The following is a 16,935-nucleotide window of genomic DNA, read 5'->3' on the forward strand; positions in this document are numbered from 1 at the left end:
GGGTTGAATCAATGAGTCAGTCTCCAAGAAGTAGCTTTTTATTTCCTAAACATCCTTTTTCTCTGGCTTTGTCACACTTGTACTTATTTTTAAAAAATTGGTTAATATTTATTTCTTTCATTTTGATCTTTCCCCAGTGACCGAAACAGTCCTTGCTGTAAAGGCTGCCAGTTTGAAAGTGCACAAAAGAAATGCCAGGAAGCCATAAATGCCACTTGCAAAGGAGAGTCTTTTTGCACTGGTAGGATGTGGTTCTGTCCCCTGTATGTCAGCTAGCCAAGTGCTTCAGGCTCAGTGTCCTGTTCAACCCACTTTCAGTCTAGTGCCCTTTAGTCATCCGGTTCATATAATTTTAGAGACCAGTTAAGCATCACAGTATGCTCCTATAATGAGTTTCATTGTAGTTCAAGAGTCACTTTGTGATTTATTGCCCAGAAGAACATAAAAAAGGTTGATTTAAAAAAAAAATTGTTTCTTTCCCTTAAAAGAAAGAAAAAAAAAAAGCAAAACAGAATGTGTCCCTGGGGGGGAACAAGAATGAATTTTGCATAGAAAAGGTGGAATTACTGCAGCTCTGCTTCACTTCCCCACTTGTTTACTTCCTCCTCATAGTTTTTCTTGGAGACAGGGAGTCAAGTCAGCATGTGCTTTGCCAAGGGGGGCTCCAGGGTCTGCACCTACTGCTTGGTTGCCAGTGCCACAATGCCTGAGCTGTTGAAAGCCTCCAGAGCTTCTGCTACCTCTCAGAGCAGCTGGCAGGCAGCCTGCAGCTGAAAGCCAAGAACAAGCTATTATTGGGGTTTTCCTGGGATAAGTCTGTATTTCCATTATTTTCCTTCTTTCTTCTACACACTTAGGTTCTCTGCCCTTTGCTCTAACACAGCCCTCCCACTGTGCTGACTTCCATCTGCAGGGAACAGCAGCGAGTGTCCCCCCCCGGGGAACGCTCCGGATGACACCGTGTGCGTGGACATGGGCAAGTGCAAGGACGGGGAGTGCGTCCCCTTCTGCGAGAGGGAGAGGAACCTGCGCTCGTGTGCCTGCAACGGTGGGTGACACTGAAATGGGACTGGGACTGAAATTTGTGTTTCACGTCTGCTCCCTAGAGAGTGCTGGCTTCACTGCGGGCTGAGTTTGTGGTTTCTGGAAAAGTTTAAACTGTTGGGCTTTGTCAGCTGTTCTGTGTTTAAAAAGGGGATGTGAATGTCCTCCTGTCTTCTGCTGGTTTGGGTTGAAGACATTAAGATGAGACTTAGCCTCTGACACTCCACCTAAAGGAGAGGACACTCTCCTGCCTTCCAGGTCTACCACAGATGGACAAGAAGGGATTGTAAGGAGATTCCAACCAACCTCTGGATCTGGCGTCTGGCAGAGGCGTAGTGGCCTCCAGCAAGGGGTTAAAGAAAGATTTCAGAGAGATTGAAGTGCCTTGAGAATATAGAATGCCCATCTTAATTCCCCTGCTAACCTGCCTGCCATACACTTCTGCCAGTGATTTTTCCTGCTCCTTTGCTCTCCATTATCCCCTAAATGTGGGAAAGCAGCTGGGAGTAGTATGAAAACCTCACAGGGGCAACACAAGGAGCTGCTGTGAGCTCCACCATTTGAGGTGGAGGGCACAGCTGAAGAGATAGGTGCCTAGAGGTCTCAGAGCCCAAGATATATTTAAATTTGTCTTTTTGGATGTGCTTGGAACCTCTTCATTGGCCTCTTCATTCGTGCAGTTTTAGGGTATCAGCTTGGAGAACTTGGTCCCACTGTACTCCTTAATATGTTGCACAGGGCATGTGATTGAGTTTTAGGCTTGATTGTCAGAGTGCCCAAAATTGGGCAGCTTAGCCCTGCTTTCCCTGTGGGGCAGCTGGTCAGGACTATGCTCAGCCAGGAGACACACAGGGTTGTGGGTTGCAGGTGTGCTTCCAAGGAATGAGTTTGCTGCTCCATTTCAGAGACAGATAATTCCTGCAAGGTGTGCTGCCGGGACGAGCAGGACAGGTGCACGCCGTACGTGGATGCCAACGACCAGTTCCTGTTCCTGCGCAAGGGCAAGCCTTGCACTGTGGGCTTCTGTGACACAAATGTAAGTGTGCCCAGCTCTGCCTTGCTGCTGGAGTCTGAGTCATTGGTGAGGAGGACTGTGCTGGGGAAGAGAAGCCAAAGCTTGAGCGGGGCTTTAGGGCCTAGTGGGTTTTAGGTACCTCTTCATGGGGTCACTACTAAAGGGTGTTGGAGGCTGTGGGTGTTGGAGTTCTGCAGAGACCCATGCAAGGGGAAGCTGTTACCTTCTGGAGCTGCTCATTGCCCCCTCTGCTGCTCCCCACAGCTCAGCCAGGGACCCTGCTCAGCTCAGCAGCCTGGCACCCTGCACAAAGGAGGGGCCTGAGTGCTGCCCAAGCTTGGTTGGGTTTGCAGCGCTTGCCTTTTCAGTTGTTTCCGTTAGCCCAATCAGTTTTTATTCCAATAATTCAGGTCAGGGAGCAATCACATGGAAATCCAGCCAACAGTATCTGAAAGGGGCAGCGAGCCTGTGGCAGGGACACTGGTGGGTTGCTGGCATTCAGAGCCTTTTCCATGGTACAGCTGCATGGACACCTGCAGACCCCAGTGGCTGGAGCTAAACTGGGTGTCAGCAGAAGTGAATTTGGGAGGGCATGCCCCAGTCCTTTTGCTGGCAGAACTGGAAGATCAAGGTTCTGCTGTGTTAAACCAGCACAGCCAAATCTGGGAGTGAGTTTGTCTGTAACCTTGGGCTCCTGAGAGCTGCAACCTTCTTTTTGGATAATGGGAACTGAGGCTTCCAGTGTTTAAATCTCTCCAGAAACATCAGTTTTATGTCCCCTAACATGGGCCAAAGGTGGAGGGAATTTTGCACATTTCAAACAAAAATTCAGACCACAGTTGAAGTGAAACTGGCTTGATAAAAATAAAGGCAGTAAAAATGGATTGCTGCTATTGGGCATGAGTGTAATTCTGTATTCAGAATGTAGATTAAGTCATGCTGTGTCTGTAGTTCTCATTTCATTACTATCATTGTACCTCCCTCTCCAAGAAGGCAGTACTTAATACTTGGGTGGTATAAGATTATTTTGTTACTTTTGTAGGGCAAGTGTGAGAAGCAAGTCCAGGATGTGATTGAACGATTTTGGGATTTCATAGACCAACTCAGCATCAATACTTTTGGTAAGATAAATAACTATATCCTTTGGGGATTTTTGAGTTCATGACATGAACCTCTAAAGCCTCAGGGGGAGTTAGCTGGCTGGATTTATTCACCATGTGCAAGGATAGCTGTGCTTATGATATATCAAAGTATATTTTTGCCTGAAGTTTGACACTACTGATCTCACCATTTAAAGCTGAAAGGATGGGAGATTGTTTTGCATTGTTGTACTCCATTTTTTTCTAGGCATCTTCCAGGCTTGTGAAAGGATGATAGCTTCTTGTCTGAATAGCAGGAACTAGGTCAATTAGAGAAAAGCAAAAACAGTCAGTCTCTTTAGAGGTCAGCTAGATTCAGCAGGGTATAAAGTGGGCCTCTCAGTGGGATTTAAATGTCAACAGAAAGGGAGGGGAACACTTCCTTTCTCTGTCATTTAAGAAAACCAGAGATCACACACCTCAAGCTGTGCCTGTGCTGAGTCAGTCCCTGTGACTGAGTGGGCTTCCTTGGTCTTGATCCCAGCTGTGCAACCCAAGCAGGTGTCACCTCAGCCCAGGTGTCACCCCCAGTGTGTCACTCTGTTACTGGCACCAGACAAAACCCGTGGTTAAGCTGGTGCTGTGTCCTGAGCCCTAACTGTGTGTGCTCATGGCAACACAGTCCCTGCACAGTGCAATTACCTGAGCTGCAGCTTTCAATCCCAAGTTTCAGAGACAACAAATTGTTTCTTAGGTAACTGATAAAGCTATTTAGCCTGCTTGGATAGAGGCAGTTTTTTAATCTTTGACATCCAAATATTTTGTTTGTGGAGGCAAGTAGACATCACGTGACTGTTACATCAGAATGTGGTGATGGACTCGCAGTGTGTGAGAGGGGCAGCTTGGCTGGTGCAGTATAGGCTGTTCCAAAACAGCCCATATTCAATATTACAGCCTCACAGCATTTCTCTTCAGAGAACAGAGTAAGACCTGTTACTGTTAACATACCGGATACCTTTTTTTAAAATTGTGTAATTTTATTTTTGCCTACCTCAAAATAGGTAGCCTGTGCTTCTCTAAGCAATTCTGAGGCTTCAGTTGCCTGAGCAGTGGCTGCAGAAGGGGGGATAGATGTGTGAGTTCATGAAACAGTATTTGGTGGGTAACTGACAGATGTGAACTTGGTTCCACAGGGAAGTTCCTAGCAGATAATATAGTGGGCTCTGTGCTTGTCTTCTCCTTACTGTTCTGGATTCCTCTCAGCATCCTTGTGCACTGTGTGGTGAGTAAGCTGTCTTTGAGATGACTGCTCTGTTGGATTTTGCTGTGAGAACACCCTTTGTATGTGAAGTGGCAGATGGCTGTGGGAGAAATTATGGGAAGTTTTTAGCAGACCCTGGGGGGAAATCCAGCACATGTAAGGCTTTTACTGCTCCTTCAGTAGGCAAAACTCTTGCTAAACTCTGCCAGGCCCTGGCAGACCCAGTGCTCCCATGACTATTCCCTGGAGCCTTTCCCATTCTTTCCCAGGCAGATTTTCTTTCTCTGCCTTCTGAGTTCTACCCAAGTATAATTTTAGTATTTTTATCATTAAAAACAAAGTCTTCTAAAGCCCTGTGAAGAAAAGACGCCCACATTTTGAGAGAAGACCCAGAGTGGGCAGTGATCATGTGGTGTGCTGCTGACAGCAGTGTGGGGTAGAGCAAAGGGGTGCTGTGCCCACAAGCACTCCTGGAATGAATGGGAAGTAGGGGGAGGGAAGTAGGACACCCCCTCAAAGTGCTGAGTCCTTGCAGGAAAAAGGAGTTTTTGCCATAGGGAAATAACTTTCTTATTTTGTTGTGTGTTTTTCAATAGGACAAGAAATTGGACAAGCAGTATGAGGAGAACACAAAGTCCCTATTTTGCCCCAGTGTAAGTTGCTGTCTATGTCTGAATTGGCAGAATGCTGTCCCATGGGTATTGGAATACCTGAACCTCAGGTGTCTGCAGAATTTTTACCAAAAGAGTAGTAAGAGAGAGCCCCAGAGCCCCATGCTGCAGAGGGGTGAATCCATGGGAGGAGAAGCTGGTTTCTGAACAAGCCTCTGTCCACTCTTAAGCACTGCAGCATGGCAGGGTCTGATTCTTCCTGTAAGAGCTGAGCCTTGTTGGCAGTGCCCCTGTGGTGCAGAAGAGAGGGGCAGGAAGCCACTCTGCTCTGCAGAGCATGGCTTCACCTGTGTCCAGCATCCCCTTGGGCAGCACCAGCCACAGGCTGCTAGTTCCCAGCCAAGTGGAGTCACTGAAGCATGAGGCTCAAAAATCTCTTCAAAATGCAGTGTCTTTGCTGCAGAATGGCTGTTTGCAGGAGGTGGCTTCTAGCAGTCAGATGTGCTACAGCCTTCCAGTTGCTCAAGGGTCACATCAGCAGCACTTCTTAGCTTGCAGATAATGAACTGGGAGAGCGGAAGAGCAAAAACGTGCCAAGATAAATTTTAATTACAGTTCAGCACGGGGCACCTTGTGATAGAGAGGTTTGAGTATCCTTTCCTGTGCTTTGACAGTCCAGTTCCTATTAAGAACTAAAATATTCAGTTAAGGAAAAGTTGTTCTGTTAGGGGAGGAGAAAAAAAGCCTTGTGGAGCTCTTCCTTGTACAACCATTGGAAGAAGGATACTGAAGTCAGAGACTACTGATGCAGAGTGCCTCTGTCACCTACTGTGACAGAACTGAGGCTGATCTTGGTTTGAGTAACCCATAGCTGTGACACGAGAAAAATTATCTTAGTGCTTCTTACCTGTATTCAATTGAGAAAATCCCAGAGGCAGGAGAGAGAGCACAGGTATAGCCAGTGGTCTCCTTTCACCAGCAACAGTTTAACAAACAGATTTTGTATCTTTTGAATCTACTGAGGATGGAGAGTTGGGAAATGATAGCAGGTAAACATCTCATTCTTCCCAGTATTAGCATTTGCTGAGGTCTTTGGGGAATTTTTATGCTTAGAGATATCTGGATATTTTCCAAACCATGCTGAAATAGTAGCAGACATCAATGGACTTGAACTTAATGTGGGTTGAGTTACAATGACAGTGATCCCTGCAGTGTTTGACCCTATGTTCAGTGCAGTTCTTGTACATGAAACCATGAACTCTCCAAGCTGGAATAAGCTGTACCTTGGCCTGTTTCCCTACACTGAGCTCTATGCCATGTGGCTTGACCCTGCATTTCCAGTCCTAGGCTTTGCCAAAGCAGTCTGGGCCCCAGGAAGGAAGGGCCGACTCATCAGCTCTTCCCAGTGAGGCTGTCACCTGTGGTGCTTTATACAGAGGAGGAAGCAGAGCCAGAACAGCCTTTCTGCCTTTAGGGAGTGGCACGGAGGACATGGCAGCCTTTAGGCTGTTCTCACAGGAGTGCAGCTGCTCCTCAGAACGTGTCTCCTCCCTTTGAAAAACTCTGCAAAAACCAAACCCTGGACTAGCTGCTGGTTGCTTTGCCAGTGACGTGGCCTCTTGTGTCTTGCAGAACGTGGAGATGCTCAGCAGCCTGGACTCGGCCTCCGTGCGCATCATCAAGCCGTTCCCCGCGGCGCCGGCCGCCAGCCGGCACCAGCCGCTGCAGCCACTGGCGCCCGCGCCCGCCGCGCCTGCACCGCCCAAGCAGGAGCACCAGCGCATGGACACCATCCAGGAGGACCCCAGCACTGACTCGCACATCGACGAGGACGCCTTTGAGAAGGACCCCTTCCCGAACAGCAGCTCTGCTGCCAAATCCTTTGAGGACTTGACAGAGCACCCTGTCATTAGGAGTGAGAAAGCCTCGTCCTTCAAACTGCAGCGCCAGAACCGCGTGGACAGCAAAGAAACAGAGTGCTAGTGTCCTGCTGCCTTCTCAATGTATGACTTGTGTCTGCAAAACAAGGATCTGAAACCATTTCATTTCTATAAATATATGTATATATATTTTTGTGAGGGAGTGGGAGAATAAGGAAGTGACCTACTGCAGATGCTGGTCATGTGTATGACCTTCCTTAAACTACATTTATTAGAGCATTATATCTTTTAAAAAGGCAAATCCAAACTAGAACTGGCTTGTTTTTGAAGCTTTTTGGATTTGTTTTTCTACTTCCTTGACCTTTAACATTTCCTTCGACCTGTGGTGCAAAACCAAATATCCTGATGGATATTGGATTGTGTATATCGGCCTTTTTTTATAATTTAATATTTTGTAGTCTGACAGCACTGATAAGACAAAATTAAGGGGCTTTTAAAACCAAAATGAACTCTGCAGTATGTTCTGGAATAGAGTAGATAATTTAGCAGTTTAAGGTACATGTAACCAAAAGCCTAAGCAAATGCCTTGAGAACAGGAAGAGTAATGAAACAGGTAAAAATACAGTCTCGCAGCATTCAGTAAAATGCATAATCAGAATAAAGAAACTTAAAATGCCCAGCTTCTGTATAAATAAAAGGATCACAGAGGCTCTTACACTGTACACAGTGCATGAGAAATGCACCTCTAGCATGAAACTCTTCTGCCTCAGTGGTGAGGCTGTCTTGTCTTGGTGGCTTTTGTTGGGAGCTTCCCTCTCTGCACTAAGGTTTGTGTGTTGCAGGTGTTTGGTTGGAGAAAGAAGCATAAAGGAAGAAATCAATTATGCAGATGACATTTTAAACTGCTGTTTACAGCAGTTTTGGTACAGAAATGTTTCCCCAAATGTTATTTTAAAATAGGCAACGCTATTGTTGAAATTTTCCAATTACTGAGCTCAGTTTTCTGTGGTCTCTGGCCTTTGGAAGCTCCTACTGCATGAATGATGGGAAAAATCATTCCATTGCAGGGGAGGCATTTGTTTAAAAACAATTGTGAATTTAATAAAGAAATAAACCTTTGTTAAAACTTGCAGGGTCAGTATAAGGAGGAGATTTTGTGAATACAGATACTCACACAGGTAGTAAAACATGATGTAAAAAGCTGATAATTGATTGGTGTCTTCTGTACACCTGGAGATCTGTCAGGTGAGCTGGGACTGGCAGATGAGCATTGTTTTAGCCTAGCAGGAGATGGACTGACACAGCAGAGTCACAGAGCAACTGTCCTGGTAGTGCAGCAGCACCTTCATTCTGCAGCTGTTTTCTCCCACAGTAATCTGTTGATAAAACTGACAGAACATGGCCAAGGGCAGAACCATTTAACTCTTACAAGCCTGGACTCAGACACAGGGACGTGGGGCTGCAGTGGGCCCATGTTTTTAAATGTGAGGGAAAGGAACTGAACCTGTGCTGCAGAGTTGTGTGAGTGCTCCCTCTCCTCCACACCCAAGGATACTTGTTACACTAGTTACTTGAATGTGTGCCTTATGGTATTCCTATCTGACTAGCTATTATGTTTTATATGCTGGTTTTGAACTTTGTTTGGGGTTGTTTGTTTTTTGTTCAGGTTTTCTTTTTTTTGATTCAGTGCAAAGTACACGTGAGGAGTTAATTTAATTCCCAATAAAATAAAAGCTTTTTATAGTAAAAAAAATCAGTTAAACAAGAGCTGTTTCTATGCGGTCTTTTTATAAAATATCTCCATTCTCTGGTTGTCAAAGCCTGAGTTAAAAGTCTGGCATGCAGCCAGGCAGGAAGCCAGGATTTCTGACTGCTCCTTTCTAAGCTCAGATGCTGCAGAGGCCAGACCTGGACTATGAGAGTGCAGACCTGCACTGTGAGGGCTGCCTGCTTCCTGGAGCTGGAATGCCATGTGTCCTGCAGATTATCATCAGTTCAGATGGTGACAGTAAAATGCCTGAGGGATGGGGGTGTGCTCAAATGCCTGTCCAGCTACCCAATCTGTGAGCACATGTTCTCAGCACAAAGGTCTTTACATCCCAGGTGAAACCATGCAGTGGCAGGTGATTGGGAGCATGGAAACAGAGATTTGGAGCAGGCCTTGGAAATCACTGAATCCATCCCCCAGCCTGAGCTGTAGTCCAGAAACTGAAAGCAGTCCTTGCATGCAACTTACTTTGTTCGTAACATCTAAGGCAGGAACTCCTTCTGCTGTTCAGCCAGTATTTGCTGTAAGCATTTATTACAGAAAGGATAGTCCAGTTTAATACTCATAAATATTTATATATCAGACTTGCTTCCGCTTATGGTTCAGTTTATAACACTGTTACATAGTAGCTGACAGGTCTTGGCCAGTTTGTCTTGATTATTTAATGAAGCAAAGGCAGTCTAATGGCACTGACAGTGCAGGACAGCATGAGAGCCTCTCATTACTCTCCCACCCCCTACAGAATAAGCACACCTGTTCCATGTCAACATAATTGTTAATACAGCGCAGAAATATGGCGGGGTTACATTTGCAGTGATACACCATTTGATTTTTATGCACATTAGCTGTATCCTCATTTTTGCTCCTATCTGGCTTGCTGCTAGACAATCATTTCCCAAACCATTTTTTTCCACACTTGCTGAATTTCATTTAGGTTGCAATGGGGGCTTTTTGTTTGTAAAGCCAGTTTTGGAGTTTGTGTTCTCTTGGCCAAAACCTGCATAGTCTGCAGTACTTATGTATTAGATGAGTTGTAAAATTATCTTAACAACTCACTTAAAAGGTCTTCTTAACTTGATAGCAAATGACATAGGATGCAGCTTTGTCAGGAGAGATGCAGACCTTTTCTAGTAGTTTCTCCAAGGTCATATTTCACCAGTTTTATACTGTCCAAAAACATGCACTGTTTTGAACCCTGGGCCTACACAGAAGAGCTGGGTATAAAGAAGCTGCTGCTGGTGTCAGAGTAAGTGAAATTTTAAAAGCCCTTCTCTAAATGACTCTCTGTCAATACCAAAGCCACAGTAAAACTTAGGGAACTGCTGTTCCTGCTGTATTACATCCAAATAAATGAATTTGGAGTGACACTAACAGCTCTTGACAAACTCCACCCTACTGTCTCTTATGGGCTCCTTTTTGTTCAAAGCAAGTAGATGGTATTAGTCATAGTGCAGTCCCCAAAGCTCAGCAAGGCCAGGAACTGCTCAGGGCAGCCTCTATCCCTTGGCCACAGAACAGCTGAGACTCATTTTCCTCTGAAAGAGGAAAGAGCTACTCATCCCCACAACTATCCTGGCAATAGCAGCATGAAGAAAAACCATCTCAGGACACACGCAAGTGGTCTCACCTTTATTCTCCCACAGACCAAAGGGACAGAGAAGAGCGTTGCCAGGTCCTCCCCATGCCGTGTTCCCTGAGGGCACACAGTTTGCAGGACGTTGCTGCACAATGAGCTGGCTCTGGCTGGCGTGGCTGCCCCGGCTCCTCCCTGCAGGGCTGTCACAGCAGACTGGCCTCAGGGTTCGTGTGGTCCACATCACGCCAGTAAGGAAGCAGAGAAGGAAGGGCAGACAGTTTGTTGTCCAGGCGTGACCAAAGCTGAGCTGCTAGAAAGCTGTTGCCTTTCGCTGACAAATGAAGACCATCAGACAAATAGGAAGAGAAATCCTACAAGTGAGGTTAAAACCATGTATTAGTGGATTTGCTAGCTGCAAAGAGACAGCCTTAGTAATTCTTCAAAGCCAGCTGGTAAATTGGTTTTATTTTTCACTGTTTTTGGTAAAATGTTAAGAGCATGTTTTGATGGCCAAAATCACTGCTATTCATCAGTAAAAGATCATAGGATTAAGTGATGCAATCAAAAGTCAACAGTCTATTGCACTGGGGACGGCAGGGGAGAGAAAATGTTCAGGGTCCAAACTAGAGTTATCTGCTCACAGGGAAAGTCTGCAGTCTCCCATGGATGAATTTGGGTATTTGGTCAGAAGCATCAGCAACACCCTTGTGCAGCCAGATCTGACCTTGAAATTAGCCCAACACTGCTCAGTGGGTTGGACAAGAAACCTCCAGAGGCCACTTCCAACCTAAACTATTCCACGGCTCAAGTTCAAGGAAAAGGCTATTTAGATATGATGTACTCGGGATATTTGCTAACCAAGCACCACGGCCGGGTTGCATGCAGCTTTATTACTCATTGCCACCTGTGAAGCACTCTGGATTATTTTCTTCCTTCCCTAAAGTGTAAGTTGGATGTACTTTGTGGCATTTCAGTGAAAATGCAGCACCACTGGTTCCTCTGTGCTAAATGATGCATTTCACAACTCATTTCAGTTATTTCTGATTTCATCGTACCTGGTTCTTCTGCATCAGGCTCCAGAGGTCGAGCACGTCCGTGCCGCACTCCTTGGCCACCTGGACACAGGCCTGGGCATACTGCCCCGTGGTGGCATTGCAGCGGTTCAGTTTGTCACCTGCCAGGCACAAACAATGACAACATCCAGCACCCACCACTGATGCAGCATGATCTCAGTCTCCTGTGGCACACACCATCTGCATCAGGTGTGAAACCAGCAGACATAACCATAACTAAATCCAAAGCACAGCAATGTAAGTGACTGGAAGCTACAGCCTGTGCGGTCTTTTTCAGGGCACCCTTTGGTTCTGAGTCACTTGAAAATGTCTCTTTTGAAGAAATGAATCGGGTTGAGAGAGAAGCAACAGCAACAAGCAGACAGTCTAATTCTGATGCTCACAGCTCTCACCTTCTGGCAAGCTCCAGGTGAAAGCAGTGCTTAGATTTAAAACTCTTCATACATCTGCTAAGGCAGGTAAAACACAGTTAAGTAAATGGAAATGTATTTAAAAGTTGCCTTCTGCTTTTTGTCTGACTCCACATGCAACTGCTCCTTGCAGTAGCCCTCTTGCTACTTTTCACACCTGGATGAATGCTCCTGTGAACATCATCATCCTCCTGCTTCCCATCTCTCCTTTGCTCTGATATCTGACAAAACTAGAAACAGGCAGAAAACTTCTCCTTGATTCTGGAGGGCAGATGATCTGATATTGCTGCTTATTGTGCCCACAACACTCCATTTGTGGTCCATGGTCTGAGACCACCCTGTCTTTTGTTCCATCCCTAGACAGTACTCTCTTTTAGACACGTGCTGGTAGATTCAATGCTGTAAATTCAAGTTTCCTCTCCTCCTACTCCATAAAAAGGACAGTTTTAAGAGGACAATGGGTTAACATTACAAGTGCTCCCTGACAGCTGGGAGCCAGATAAGCAGCATTAGAGGTGTGCTCACATGACATCACATCAAAGCCTCCTAATGCAAAATCATACAATGTTGTCTGATTTAATGCAGTTTAAACTTAGGGTCATCTTCAAAGTTTTACTACTTTGATTGAAAACATGACTCAGGATATGCAACATCACCTAAATCATAGAAAACTGTGCCACGAAGGTACCAGCTCTGTATATCTATGTACTATGTATTTGTACCTGACATAACTCAAAAGTTTTTTTATAAATGTGCAAGAACTGGACAAGGTGTCCCAACAGACAAGGGCACATGCTCTCAGGAAGTAAAATCTGTCACTGCTGGAGTCAATGGGATTATGGCAATTTCCACCAGCTCAGTAACACAAAGTAAGTGGTGCTATTATGACTCTACTTTTAGAATTAGCTTAAATAACATAATGGGAAATAATTTAACTACCTCCTTCTTCTTTTTCAGGCACTTTTATTAGCATCCTTAGAATATGATATTCTCTGGTATTGTTTTTTTTAACCTTAAAATAAACCTGGCTGGACTATTACTGCTTATCCAAACAGATGTGAAATCTGCTGTACCTAGTAAAACCTTTTCTAAGGCCCCCAATGCCAACAATTCTTCCATTATTTGTATTATTCTGGAAGCTGCTGGGACACGATGGAATCTGCCTAGGACATGCTGACAAACCCCATGTTCTTAGAGGGCAGCCACTTCTGTCAGTTCTATGCATTAACACATCAATCAACACTTTGGAAAAGATGTTTGTAATTACTTGGCAGTTACTCCATGAGCTTATCCAGAAGTTGTTTAGTAAAAAAGCAGCCCTTTTCCAACAAGTCATAAACATGACTGCAATATGGCACACACATGAAGGAAACCACCTGACAACCTGGGATCTGTCACTTGCACTCCACTGGTAAAATGCAGAAACTCCACCCATCCTCATCACTCCTTTACCTTTGGCAAGACATGCCTTTTCCCAAGCTGATTCCTGAAGAGGTGGGGGTGTTATCAAAATAATCTTGTCTGCAGTAATGTCTACTGACTTCAGGTACTGCACCATGCTCTTCAGGTTGGCAGCGTACTCCTCCAGAGGAACGTGCTGCTTCGGGTTCAGCTCTGTCAGGGGTGGAGCACAGGCATCAGTGGGGCTGAGCTCCCTGCAGGATTCTTGCACAGCATTACAGCACTTTTACACAGCATGGCCATGCACACAGATCCAGTATGCAGTTCCCCTCAATCACAGATTCAGCAGGTGTGGTAGGAAAATTCTGCTTCTCATTACTCAAAGCAGGCAAATCAAGAGTTTAAAGACAGCATTTCCACCAGGCAAATAAGGCACAGGGAAAAAAATACCAACAGTTGGGGTTTTTTAACGTGCTTTTTTCACAACTTTGTATCTTAGTATCAGAAAATACAATCACCTCAAACCTCTCCTGAACCAAAACCCAAGATTTCCAATATTCTTGGATACAGAGAAAACTCTGGAAAGTCCCATGGACATACAGTCAGTCCTTCATGCACTGATGTTACAGTTTTGATTAGACTCTGCATCCTGCTATGCTCATGTGAAAGAGAATCCAAATGCTACCTTCCCTCCTTTCCTCAGCCCTGAGGATCTGCTGAGAACTCATCAGTCTCCTTTAAAGACAGAAGAAACAGCTGGATGCCCAACTGCAATTTTAGGCAACTGCTCCACAACTAAGTCTTGAGCACCCTGAAATTTATTTTTCTAGTATTAAAACTTGGTGATAGGGAGAGAAATGGAAGGCACTGCACGGTTTAAATACAAATGAAATGACAGAAAACAAACCTCTGTATAAATGGAAAGAGAGTAATCAGTTCCTACAGAAGTAACAGGAAAGGCCTATTCTGAAATGTTCTGCCTATTCTGCTAAATGTAAAACTGTTTTAAGAGAACAGGTCACAGGAAAAAAAAAGACAGAAAGCAAGCTACTCTACCTTTCAAAGCACTGTCATTAGCTCCAAAGAAAATAGTGACTGCAGCAATACTGTCAGCACCAGTACTTTCAGTGATCAGTCTTGGAAGAATCAACTTAGCCCATCTGGTGTTGTAGCCCGAGATCCCACGGTTCACAACATCGCATCTCCTGAAACAGAGACACGTATCAAAAAGAACATTTCTTCTCTGTCCACCAAAACTAAACTCTGGAAGGTTTGAACCATTCTGTCAGGCCTTCTGCCTCTATCCCTCCCAGGAAAAATGAGATGTCATGTGAGTTTTCAATGGGATCATGCTTTGAAAGTGCACACACAGGCTGCACATGTACTGTTTACCTGTTACACCATGGAACCAGGACAACAATCTTGACAATCACAAAAAAAGGGATTTTTAATTTCCACTCAAGCTTTGAGTGGAAACACACAATGAGTATTTTCAGCAGTTCTGGGCATGCTGCCCAGAAGGTAGTTCCACTTCACTAAATAAATAAATGTCAATAAATAAACATGTCTTAAGTATTAACCGCTGTTGGTTCTCATTTAGAAAAGCTCCATGACTTTCTGCACACTAGAACTTACTTTTGAAATTTAAGCTCTTACCTGACCAGTCTCTCAGCAAGGTATGCCCCCCAGCCATTTTCCTGGAAGGAGTACTGAAAACAAGGAAAATGGTTAGATCCTCACTGGAAGAACTGGTTCCCCAGAGCTTAGCCCCACCACTGGCACCTTCCCACCTGAAAAGCTTTTGTGCCTGGCCTCTGGCACTGCTGCTGGTGCATCTCCTCCCTCCCTGCCCTGTCCCTCTGAGGTCAAACACTCCTGGTTTTACCCAGGCACACCGCTGTCCTCTGAGGCAACACAGGGCTGACACCTCTGGAGGGATGGACCCTGCAGTCCCTTCAAAATCCAAACTGACTGCTGCTGGACTGTAGTTTCATCTTGGCCAGTGAGGGTTTGCTGCGTTTGGAATATTTTTCTACTTTATTTCTAAGAGCCTTTCATTCTGAAGAGCATCTCTCAAAAATCCTCCCTCTTCACAGAGTTCAGTTTAATACCAACCTCTTCCAGAAACAGAAAAACGAATTCTTTCTCCTTATTCCCACTGCTGCACCATCCTCTCTGCTACAATTCTGCAGTGAGCCGGCTTAGACACCCATCTCTCATTAAAGACAAACCTGGTCTCTGGTTAGTTTTTCATCAGAGCAGCTCTGTGACCCACCACATAACCCACGGAACAGAAAGCAGGGACCCAAAATCACCGCCAAGAAGCTGCTGCTGCCTCAGACATGTTCACCAGGCGCAGTCACCTCAGTGAGGAGCCGTCTCCGGCCTGGGCGAGCTAGACACGGGAAGCAGGGCTGCCCCAGGAGCCGGGAGGGCAGGTACGGGTCCCTGCAGGCGGCATGGGCAGCACCCTGGCCCCCCGGGTGGCAAACGCCCCGCAACATCCCAGCTACACCTTCACCTTCGCGCCTCTAACACAGCGACCTCAGGAGAGGTGGCCCGAATCTCACATTGGCCACCAGGCCGAAGGCCCCGGCGCAGCCTCACGGCGGCTCCGGGGCTGTGACCGGGGCCGAGCACGCTCCCGGCCGCGCCGCCGGACCTTCCCGTTCCCGCAGCTGGGCTCCGCAGCTCAGCCCAACACCGGCAGGCTGCTGGGCTGCCGGCCCCGGTACGGGGAGCCGGGCTGGCCTGGGAGCTCCACACGGGAGCTGCGGGGCCAGGCCAGGCGGGCGGGCACTACCTCAGTGATGGAGTCTCCGAAGAGCAGGACGCGGGGCCAGCGTAGGAGCCGCCCGCGGGCTCCCGCCTCCGCCAGCGCCATGGCCGCGGCCGGACATCCGCCAGCAGCGGCGGCCTCGCTGCTTCCTCTGCAGCGGGAAACGGGGCGGACCGGTGGAAGGCCCCGGTTACAAACCGGGTGCAGGTTCCAGCCCCACTCAATCTTTTATCGCCTCTTTAAAAGGCTCAGTGGCGCGGGGAGGGCGCGCCCGGGCAGCCGCGGACCCACCCCTCACACACCCCCCGTGCTGGCTGGAAGCGCTCCCGACAGAACGCGCGCAGTTTCATGGCCTTTATCTGTTTCAAAGAGAGACTTCCTTCTTAAGAAAATGCAATTACCTCATTTAAAAGGCTTCATACTGTTTAGCCTGCTAACGACACAATTTGAGAAGGAAAGTGTCGTTAATTTTGCTAATCGTCTAACACTACTACTATGAAGATCATCGTTTGACAACAACTGCAGCTACCTCAGAGCATCAACCATGCTGTATTTGGAATTCTGCTCTGTGTCCTGCAGTGTCTGATACCCCATGTCCCTTCTACCAGGCCGGGGTGGTCACCAACTTGGGGCACCAAGGCTGTGACAGATTATAAGTGCTCCCTTCTCTTGCAGGTGGTGGAGTTTTAAAGCTCCAACTAACCCCACCACGCAAACATGGATTCCATTTTCAGTTGGGTTCAAGACCCTTTTGACTTCAAGTAGATACAAGCATGCAGGCAATCACTTCGTCAACAGGAACACAACTATACATGCAAACTCAAAACATCCAATTTATCCTCCAACCAGTTTTAATATTCAAAAATACAAAACTCCATTTAATCTTTGTAATTCTGTATCAGGTTAAGAATTATTTCTTTTATGTGCACTTAAGAGAATATATGCACACTCTGCCTGATTTAATTGCATCTATATGCACAAATACAGTTATGATGTTGCTGATCCATTATGTAAAATAACTCAGCACTTTCACATTCA

The 16,935-nt window shown here is 46.2% G+C and overlaps 2 protein-coding genes across 2 annotated transcripts in view; one reads left to right on the forward strand and one right to left on the reverse strand.

Moving 5' to 3' along the window:
- The window catches only part of ADAM17 (ADAM metallopeptidase domain 17), a 34,626-nt gene extending 25,971 nt beyond the window's left edge, over positions 1 to 8,655 (forward strand). Inside the window, exons 13-19 of the mRNA XM_030945066.1 lie at positions 138 to 241; positions 914 to 1,048; positions 1,950 to 2,080; positions 3,102 to 3,180; positions 4,332 to 4,420; positions 4,996 to 5,052; positions 6,643 to 8,655. Of these exons, the coding sequence (XP_030800926.1) occupies positions 138 to 241; positions 914 to 1,048; positions 1,950 to 2,080; positions 3,102 to 3,180; positions 4,332 to 4,420; positions 4,996 to 5,052; positions 6,643 to 6,993 (946 nt within the window). The 3' untranslated portion in view covers positions 6,994 to 8,655. The remainder of the gene's footprint in view (positions 1 to 137; positions 242 to 913; positions 1,049 to 1,949; positions 2,081 to 3,101; positions 3,181 to 4,331; positions 4,421 to 4,995; positions 5,053 to 6,642) is intronic.
- Positions 8,656 to 10,273: 1,618 nt separating this feature from the next.
- IAH1 (isoamyl acetate hydrolyzing esterase 1 (putative)) lies at positions 10,274 to 16,408 on the reverse strand. Its single transcript, XM_030945067.1, has 6 exons — positions 15,922 to 16,408; positions 14,775 to 14,827; positions 14,175 to 14,323; positions 13,170 to 13,331; positions 11,290 to 11,408; positions 10,274 to 10,605 (listed from the first exon to the last, which is right to left on the reverse strand). Exons 1-6 carry the CDS (start codon positions 16,000 to 16,002, stop codon positions 10,438 to 10,440), a joined length of 732 nt encoding a protein of 243 aa, XP_030800927.1. The 5' UTR covers positions 16,003 to 16,408; the 3' UTR covers positions 10,274 to 10,437.
- Positions 16,409 to 16,935: the final 527 nt, after the last annotated feature.

The sequence above is a fragment of the Camarhynchus parvulus genome, chromosome 3 (genome assembly GCF_901933205.1).
Source record: "Camarhynchus parvulus chromosome 3, STF_HiC, whole genome shotgun sequence".
NCBI lineage: Eukaryota > Metazoa > Chordata > Aves > Passeriformes > Thraupidae > Camarhynchus > Camarhynchus parvulus.

What these genes read in the sequence shown, in the direction of transcription:
- IAH1 (XM_030945067.1), bottom strand. Translation starts at nt 16,002, where the DNA reads ATGGCGCTGGCGGAGGCGGGAGCCCGCGGGCGGCTCCTACGCTGGCCC. An exon ending in TCGGAGACTCCATCACTGAG is followed by an intron (nt 14,828 to 15,921) that starts GTAGTGCCCGCC and finishes CCTTGTTTTCAG; the next exon opens with TACTCCTTCCAGGAAAATGG. An exon ending in GCCTGATGCAGAAGAACCAG is followed by an intron (nt 10,606 to 11,289) that starts GTACGATGAAAT and finishes CCTCACTTGTAG; the next exon opens with GATTTCTCTTCCTATTTGTC.